General features: G+C 37.1%; 1 protein-coding gene across 1 annotated transcript in view; it reads left to right on the top strand.

The window, feature by feature from the left end:
* The window catches only part of LOC135507822 (storkhead-box protein 2-like), a 43,741-nt gene extending 35,877 nt beyond the window's left edge, over positions 1 to 7,864 (top strand). Inside the window, exon 4 of the mRNA XM_064927501.1 lies at positions 5,782 to 7,864. Within this exon, the coding sequence (XP_064783573.1) occupies positions 5,782 to 5,986 (205 nt within the window). The 3' untranslated portion in view covers positions 5,987 to 7,864. The remainder of the gene's footprint in view (positions 1 to 5,781) is intronic.
* Positions 7,865 to 9,884: the final 2,020 nt, after the last annotated feature.

Here is a 9,884-nt window from a genome sequence, read left to right on the forward strand (position 1 = left end):
AGCATGGCAGTGGCTTGGCCATCCTATCCATGCATTATGTTACCACACACACCTGCTTGGAGCATCTGTCTTTAGAATGGTATTAAAGGGATACTTCTAGATTTTGCCAATGATCTACTTCCCTGGAGTCAGATGAACTCGTGGATACCATGACCAGGGTATCCTGCCCAAGGGACTGTGGTTGAAAATTATCCAGCTGGCTAAAACCGGCACTTTTACTGAAACGTTGATTAATGTGCACTGTCCTGGTAAAAATAAACTCAAACTCAAACCATTCTTATGTTTGTATGTCCAGTATCAAATCAAATTCAAATAAAATTGTATTGGTCACGTACACGTGGTTAGCAGATGTTTTATATTTCACCTTAATTTAACCAGGTAGGCTAGTTGAGAACAAGTTCTCATTTGCAACTGCAACCTGGCCAAGATAAAGAGTAGCAATTTGACACATACAACAACAAAGTTACACATGGAATAAACAAAACATACAGTCAATAATACAGTAGAACAAAAGAAAACAAAAAGTCTATATACAACGAGTGCAAATGAGGTAAGTTAAGGAAATAAATAGGCCATGGTGGCGAAGTAATTACAATATAGCAATTAAACACTGGAATGGTAGACGCTTCTAGATCCGACAGTGCAGCAGTATAACAGTTAATATCTTAATGAAGTTGAAGGTCGTTTCATGAGCCAATGCTAACTAGCATGAGCGCAATGACTGGAAGTCTGTGTATCTGCAAGCTTTTTACAAATTGGTTAAAAAAATAAAAGCTGAAATGTCTTGAGTCAATAAGTATTCAAACCCTTTGTTATGGCAAGTCTAAATGAATGCAGGAGTAAAAATGAGCTTAAAACCTCTTTTGGGCTGCAATCCCGTTAACGGGATGATATGACAACAGCCAGTGAAAGTGCAGGGCGCCAAATTCAAACCAACAGAAATCTCATAATTAAAATTCCTCAAACATACATGTATCTTATACCGTTTTAAAGGTAGTCTTGTTGTTAATCCCACCACAGTGTCCAATTTCAAATATGCTTTTCAGCGAAAGCACCACCCACGATTATGTTAGGTCACCACCAAACCACAATAAAAACAGCCTTTTTTCCAGCCAAAGAGAGGAGTCACAAAAAGCACAATTAGAGAGAAAATGAATCACTAACTTTTGATGATCTTCATCAGATGACACTCATAGGACTTCATGTTACACAATACATGTATGTTTTGTTTGATAAAGTTCATATTTATATTTTAAAAAATCTGAGTTTACATAGGCACGTTACATTCACTAGTTCCAAAAACATCAAGTGATTTTGCATAGCCACATCGATTCAACAGAAATACTCATCATAAATGTAGATGATAATACAAGTTATACACATGGAATTATAGATATACCTCTCCTTAATGTAACCGCTGTGTCAGATTTAAAAACAAACCATGCAATAATCAGACGGCGCTCGGATTTGATTTGTTCGATAATGTCCGTTATTTATGTCCAATTAGCTACTTTTGTTTGCGCGTTTGGTACAAAATCTTCAGAAAGTTTTATTACAGGTTGAAGAAACATTTCAAAGTAAGTACAGAATCAATCATTAGGATGTTTTTATCGTAAATCTTCAATAAAGTTCCAACCAGAGAATTCCTTTGTGTCTTGAGGAGGAATGGAACACAGGAAGATATCATGCGGTATGCGCCTGACCTGGAACTGGCTCTCTGCCAGTAGTCTGATTCATTCCCCTCTTATTCAGTCCCACAACCCAGTAGAAGCCTCATTCAAATTTCTATAGACCGTTGACATCTAGTGGAAGCCCTAGGAATGAGTCTTCATTCATATCGCAATGGGATTTCAATAGGGAATGGTTTGAAAATATACCTCACTTCCTGTTTGGATTTCTTCTCAGGTTCTTGCCTGCCATATGAGTTCTGTTATACTCACAGACATCATTTAAACAGTTTCAGAAACTTCAGAGTGTTTTCTGTCCAATACTAATAATAATATGCATATATTAGCAACTGAGACTGAGGAGCAGGCCGTTTACTCTGGGCACCTCTGGACACCTTTCATCCAAGCTACTCAATAGTGCCCCTGCAGCCATAAGAAGTTTAACAAGTCAGAAAATAAGTTGTATGGACTCTTATATGCATTAATAGTGGTTACCATGATTTTTGAATGACTACCTCATCTACAATTATCTGTAAGGTCCCTGAAACACAGATTCAACAAGAAAGAGCAAAGAAGGGCACCTGATAGGTGGGTAAAAAAATAAGATTTTGAATATCCCTTTGAGCATAGTGAAGTTATTAATTACACTTTGGATGGTGTGTCAATACATCCAGTCACTACAAATGTACAGGTGACTCAGTTGATAACTCAGTTGCTGGAGAGGAAGGAAACCGCTCAGGGATTTCATCATGAGGCCAATGGTGACTTTAAAACAGTTACAGAGTTTAAAGGCTGTGATAGGAGAAACTGACGATGGAACAACAATATTGTAGTTACTCTACAATACCAAGGTAATTGACAGAGTGAATAGAAAACCTGTACAAAATAAAAAATATTCCAATATGCATCTGCTGTTTGCAATTAGGCACTAAAGTAATATTGCAAAAAATGTTGCAAAGCAATGACATGTTTGTCCTGAATACTAAGTGTTATGCTTGGGGGAAATCCATTACAACATGTTACTGAGTACCACTCCATATTTTCAAGCTTAGTGGTGGCTGCATCATATTATGGGTATGCTTGTAATTGTTAAGGACTGGGTAGTTTTTCAGGATAAAAAAATAAATGGAATGGAGCTAAGCATAGGCAAAATCCTAGAGGAAAACCTGGCTCAGTCTGCTTTCCACCAGACACTGGGAGATAAATTTACCTTTCAGCAGGACAATAACCTAAAACACAAGGCCAAATTTACACTGTAGCTTACCAAGAAACCAGTGAATGTTCCTGAGTGGCTGAGTTAGTTTTGATTTAGATCTGCTTGAGAATCTATGGCAAGACCTGAAAATTGTTGAATTGCAATGATTCATTTGACAGAGCTTGAAGATTTTTGAAAATAATAATGGGCAAATGTTGCATAATCCAGGTATTCAAAGCTCTCCGAGACACCCAGAAAGACTTACAACTGTAATCGCTACCAAAGGTGATTCTAACATGTTGTAGTGTTTTATTTATTTATATATATTTTTATTTTATTTTCCACTTTGACATTAGAGTATTTTGGTATAGATTCTTCACAAAAAAATGATAATTAAATCCATTTTAATCCCACTTTGTAACACAACAAAATGTGGACAAAGTCAAGATGTGTGAATACTTTAGAGGTTAATGCTAACCAGCAGTGTTGAGCAGAATTTTATGTTTTAAACTTGTTGATTTCTATTCCTTTACTTGTACTGGTATGTAGTGACATTTAGTGGTAGTTGCAGATGGCAATGTTACAGTGCCGCTGGTCGCCCCAGGTACATTTGTTATTGTTTTTTTGTTTTGTTGACAAAATGGAGGAGAAGAGCATCCAAATGGAGGTGAGCATCATGGTAAAAACAATTGCTGCACATATTCGCTGTTCTATCTCACATGCAATGACGTCTGAGGGAAAACTGTGTTGTTGTAATATCTGAAATGGACATGGCACTTTCACCATTGAGGATTACAGCTTTAATAATTTACATAAACCAGATGTGAGCGTTAATCTAAATAGTGTTTTGAGTCCTGTTGATTATGATGCCAAATTGAAACATAAAACTTCAATGTGTCTGTTAATGTAGCTTATCCCCCAAAAACTGATTTGAATTTGACCAGATATACACCCTGATTGAAGCCTCTACACTTTGGCTGTAGTCTCTGCTGCTTTGTCCTGTTGTTTGGAACTCTTCCTTATGGATGTGGCACTAATGAATGTATTATGTCAGGGGTGTCAAACTCAATCACCTCCAAGGGCCATATTGAAATAACACAAATTCACAGTCCAGACATAACCTATCCCCATAAACCTACCTATCCCCTTTATATAATGTCCATTAAAAAAAGTACATTGAATTCTGTATATAGCATTTTAACAGAAATAAAACAAAAGAGAGAAAAAATATTTGTCCAGCCTTTGCTGCTATGCTTGCAGATGTGCATAATATGCTACGACACTAATCAAAAACTATTTAAAAATGGAAAATAACAAAAATGTAGCTCGGTTGAATGCAGCATTGTAGTGGTGGAAAAAGTATTCAATTATCATACTTGAGACAAAGTAAAGATGCCTTAATAGAAAATGACTCAAGTAGAGGGGAAAGTCACCCAGTAAAATACTACTTGAATAAATGTCTAAAAGTATTTGGTTTTACATATACTTAAGTATCAAAAGTACATGGAATTGCTAAAATGTACTCAAGTATCAAAAGTTAAAGTAGAAATCATTTCAACTTCCTGATATTAAGCAAACCAGACGGCAGTTTATTTTTTTATTTTTTTTAGCCAGGTGCACACTCCAACACTCCAACATAATTTACAAACGAAGCATTTGTGTTTAGTGAGTCTGCCAGATCAGAGGCAGTAGGGATGACCAGGGATGTTCCATTTTCCTGTCAAAATGTAACGAGTACTTTTGGTTATAAGGGAAAAATACATTATTTTCTTTAGGAATGTGGTGAAGTAAAAGGAGCCAAAAATATAAATAGTAAAGTACAGATACCCCCAAAAACTACATAAGTAGTACTTTATAGTATTTTTACTTAGGTACTTTACACCCCTGATGTATGGTGCCCTGGAAATGTATTGTGGTTGAGTAGCGAGCCTCGGCTACTGCGCAGATGTTGCCGTAATAGGACTACGTTTACCCTTTGTATGGTGTTTTGTTGCAGGTTAAGTTTTTTGGTTATTCATTGTCAAGCTTTAAAAACCAAAGCCAGACTGCAACATTTTAGTAGACTAGAATGTGGTATGTGTCTGTGCACTTTCCCTCCGATACACTCTATAAACGGGACACACTTAAGCAGCGTAATTTGGGTTCGTATCAGGTTGTAATTTCATAAACTGTTAACTCATCATACTCACTTGTGTCCTAATTTATACTGACGTGTGTAACTTTTTGTCAACCAATATGACACTTTCTGTAGTACAGCAATAACAACACGCTTAAACTTTCGGGCCGGTAGAAGATTCAATCAGTGCCATTAAGGAGAACAATTGGGAATTCTGCAAATGTTTTAGTGATGATATGATACAGCACACTGGCTGGCTCGTAGGTGTATGTGTGTCTGTGGGTCTGGAAGAAAAGTGTGTCGCAATGCACTGCCATTGGTGCACAGCACGTTGGCTGTGCCAAAATGAATTGACAACCCAAATCATTGCCCAGGCCAGATAGAAATGTGTCACGGACTGGGTCTGGCCAGCGGGCCTTGTGTTTGACACACAGGGTTTGAGATAGTCAAATTTCAAATGTACACATTACCTTGAAAGAAGTCTTTGGACAAGGAGAGACTGCAATCCATGCTTTGGTTTATATAAACTAGCCACCAACCGCTAATATTATTCTAACCAAAACACAATGTCCCCAAGTTAGCACGGTTTAAATTGCATGCCCAAATCCTCCCCAAGTAACTTTCAACTAAGTCATAAAGCTACACAATCAAATATTTGGTTAGAAAATGAAAAGCTGTTGGTGCCAGTGGCAAGTTTACTTCCCACTTATTGCAAGTCTCTGTTGTCCCCATCCTCTAATTCTCTTTCTGTCCTCTCCTTCTCTTTACTCCACGGATGTGTCTCCTTCTCACTGTCGTGACAGGACACGTGAAAGCCTGGCTTCCAACACGTCGAGCATCATGGAGAGCAATAGACGACAGAATCCAGCATTGAGTCCGGGCCACATGGGCACCACCAGCATCGGTCCGCCTTTCAGCTTTCGCACCATCCCAGAACCCCCCCATACCGCACAGCCTGAGAAACTGCAGAAGTCTTCAACCTGCCTGGCATCCATCACCAGCGTCTGACCTGACATACAGACAGACATACATCAAGGCCTGAAATGGAGGACGTGGATTATTAAGGTTATGGTCGGGACCATTGGGGGTAATAGGGGGGGTGGGGAAGGCAGAAGTTGGGTCACGTTGTGTCCCCACCTTCTCCTCGCCCATCCACACACACATGTCCAACCCTCCCTCACCCAACCCCCAGAAAATCCAACTACTACTGGGACTGTTAACCACACAGGCATGGCTTCCAGAGACTGTTCCCACAGCTTCAAAACTTCACTGCAAAAAAACAAACAAACAAAATGACAACCACAAAATAAAGAAACTATCCTGAACTTGATTCATTTTGTCTCCCATTGCAAGAGAGCCAATCAGGAATGATCTTGATTTGGATTATATCGACTTTAATTTTGTTTTTGGGACAGATTTCCAGATTCCTCAATGTTGGTATTAGAGAAATGTAGTCACATTTGGGAAAATCTATACTTTTACGTGTTATTTCCAATCCATGTCCAATGAAATGTTTTCTATCAAGAATTATAAATAATTTATCAGGAGAATTATCTTATTTGTATGTTGATGTTGATGCACAGTATTAAAAATAATGAAGGAAGAGATAAGGAGGTGGAAAGGCAAAATGTCAGAGGTTCCAATTTGTGTAGTGCAAAGCAAAATAGGCTATTGTAGTTCTATCCATACAGTATAATTTATTCATAAGTACAATAATGTATACTCAAAACTTTTTTTATATTTAAGTGACTGAAACGAAATCATTCAAATGAATAATGACAATTTAGTAAGGGAAACGGTTGTTTTACATTGTTAGTTGAATTATTAAGTTTCCATCCTGGAGCACTAATGTGCCTTTTCTGTGGTATTTATGACTAAATAAAAAAAATATTGAAAAAATTCTTTATCCAACACAATCTCAGGTCATAAGAATTTATTCTCTTGAACACACGCACACACACACACTGTGATCTTGTTGGTGGTGTGTGAGGAGTTTGCCTTGCTGATCAGTGTTGTAATTGGTTTGAAAGGACTTGACTTTTCTGTTTGTTTCAGATGTGTTTGCCTTTTCACTACATGTTTGCCAGAGTGTGCATAGATGGACCATAAAATGGTTGCAGCGGGTGCAAATTGTAACTATATATCCCAGGGGTATAGGACAGACAAACACATTTTTTCCCTAAAGATGTTTATCCCTATCATTGCCAGAGCCTTCAAGGCATTTATACATCTTATGTCTGTGGTATTTCTCCTTAAGTGTTGTTTTATGAAATTGACCAGCTACTAAATTGTCTTGCAAATTGCAAAATCTCACAAAAAATATTAGAGCATGCGGGATAGTGATTGCTACCTTCAAGAGAATAGTGAAGAGTTATTGCAGTCCTGCCTCTTTATTCACAATATTGTTTGTATCACGATACTGTAAGTATTGTGTTTTGGGAATTTGTTTTTCTTGTACAGGTGCTAAGATTTCTATATGAAACGCTCTATTCAATCCTTAATGCTGAAGATCTGCTTTTTAGCATGATTGACAATTAAAGGCAATGGTTTGAAAGGACTTTACTTTTCTGTAAATTGTCCTAAAAAAAGTATCAAAGCTACATTAGGGGTTAAGTTAATTACCCCCCACATGCAGATGTGCAATGTGCATTATTGAAGGAATTTAAATATTTATGATGCCCATAAAACACAGTAAGTTTATCAATCTTGAATGATAGTGGTTAATTAATGAATTACACATCCAATTGTACAATTGTATTCACTTTTTACTTTGAAACTCTTTTTTTGAAGTTATGCAGTCTCCTCCCAGTGGTCAAAAATGTTGGTTGAAATGTGATTAAAGTTATGTCATATAACCTGATTACAACCAGTTAAAGATACCTTTTTCTTAACATCAAGATGCCTGGGAAAGACTGTATAACCGGAATACGAGATAAAGGCGTCTTTTATGGTAGCTAAATAAAACTATAAAAACAATTTTACAATCATTAGCTAATGACATCACAAATTATAACTATGACATCACTAAATGTGAACTTGACCTCAGTACAACCAGTTTAGCCCGCTGAGATGATTGTAAGGCTAGAAGATTTAATTTTTGTCATGACAAAAACGTGTTCATTATAAAACAAGTGACATATCAATATGCCCATGAATGTCATACATCACAAAGGCTATGTCAACCACTAAACAATGTCTGGTAACTTTAGGCCAATGGATGATCAGGATCACACTTGATAAAAGATTATGTGAAATCCTAGAATATTATCGCGTTAATAACAGTGAGACGGAGTGGAGACAAAGGGAAAGATTAAATAAAGGATAATGTAGATTAATCAGTATAATCATAGATTTTGTTCACAGCCACCATACAAAACTAGCTTGCTATTTAAGCCAGTTGCTGTGGCCGTAGTTAGTTAGTTTTGTTTTTCTGACGTGTCTTTAGTATGATGTCTGCTATCAGAAATGGGACGGGAACAAGTTCTGGCCTTTTGGTAGCCTGTTTTATTGACAGGAGTCTTCCTTGGTCTATACTCATTTATTGATAGTCTTGCTCACCAAAGGCAGGACGCAACATTTAGGAAGTTATAGATAGTGAGGGTTGTTTGTAAAAGTTTCTAACTGCTTACAAATAAATGTCGTGATGGGAGCAACAATAAGAACATTTTTAAACATTACCTACATAATTTAGGATGGTTAGCCCTGAAGGTCTAATGGGCATCTTATCTAACTAAAACATTAATGTGAAACTGCTGGTAACTTGTCTAAAGACATTTATTTCATGGCTTATAAGCTATACTAGCCAAAGTTCATGAGATAATTATACTGTATGTCCTTTTATTTAAATTATTTTTAAAGAAGGGAATGCAATGCCACGTTCAAAGTTAGACATTTAGCAATGAAAATACATTTACAAGAGCCTATACTAGAGAATATCTACAAGTGATGCTTTTGGATTGTTGAAAATCTTTGAAGTCAGTAAGAAAACCAGATATGGGTTCAAATACCATTTGAAATCTCTCAAATACTTTGAGCTTTTGCATCAGCCTGCCTGGTGTGCCAGGAGGGTGCCGTTTGCACTTTTGGAACTTTTGTAACAGGCAAACTCAATCAAGCACAACTAAGGTATTTGAAATGATTTTATCCTGGGTCTGAAGAACCTGGACCTCATGATTAGATTTCTTTCAGTGAATGTGTGCCTCGAGTGATTTGACTATAGCCGGTTGACAAATGTTACGGTACTCCATTTTGGGGTAAGCTATGCATTTGGCCAAGGCATATTAGAGAGCTATACTGTACATCTGGCAAGTGAAGCTAATAAAGTACCTGCTAAAGGAAAGTCATGGGCGCAAGGATGACTGGATCCAGATTCCTACATTATTTTCACGTACAATGACAAAAAAAAAGTATGTGAACCCTTTGGATTTCTGCATAAATTTGACCTAGAATTTTATCTGATCTTCATCGAAGTCACAACAATAGACAAACACAGTGTTCTTAAACTAATAACACACAAATTATTGTATTTTTCTTGTCTATATTGAATACATAATTTAAACATTCGAAGTGTAGGTTGGAAAAACTATGTGAACCCCTAGGCTAATGACTTCTCCAAAAGCTAATTGGAGTCAGGAGTCAACTAACCTGGAGTCGAATCAATGAGACGGGATTGGAGATTTTGGGTAGAGCTGCCCTGCCCCATGTAAACTTAGACTACAGTTTGGATGACAGTTACTGTATTGAAAATGAACAAGGCTGCACTTCTATGGCATATATCAATTTCAACAGTACTATTTACATATTACTGTATGTGGGTTATTGATTGAAAGAGACTGGACAACCCAAGGGGCACAAAGGACAAAAAAACTAAATTAGAAAGAAACACAGGAAACCACCCCTAAGGCAC

Source organism: Oncorhynchus masou, chromosome 21 (assembly GCF_036934945.1).
Source record: "Oncorhynchus masou masou isolate Uvic2021 chromosome 21, UVic_Omas_1.1, whole genome shotgun sequence".
Lineage (NCBI taxonomy): Eukaryota > Metazoa > Chordata > Actinopteri > Salmoniformes > Salmonidae > Oncorhynchus > Oncorhynchus masou.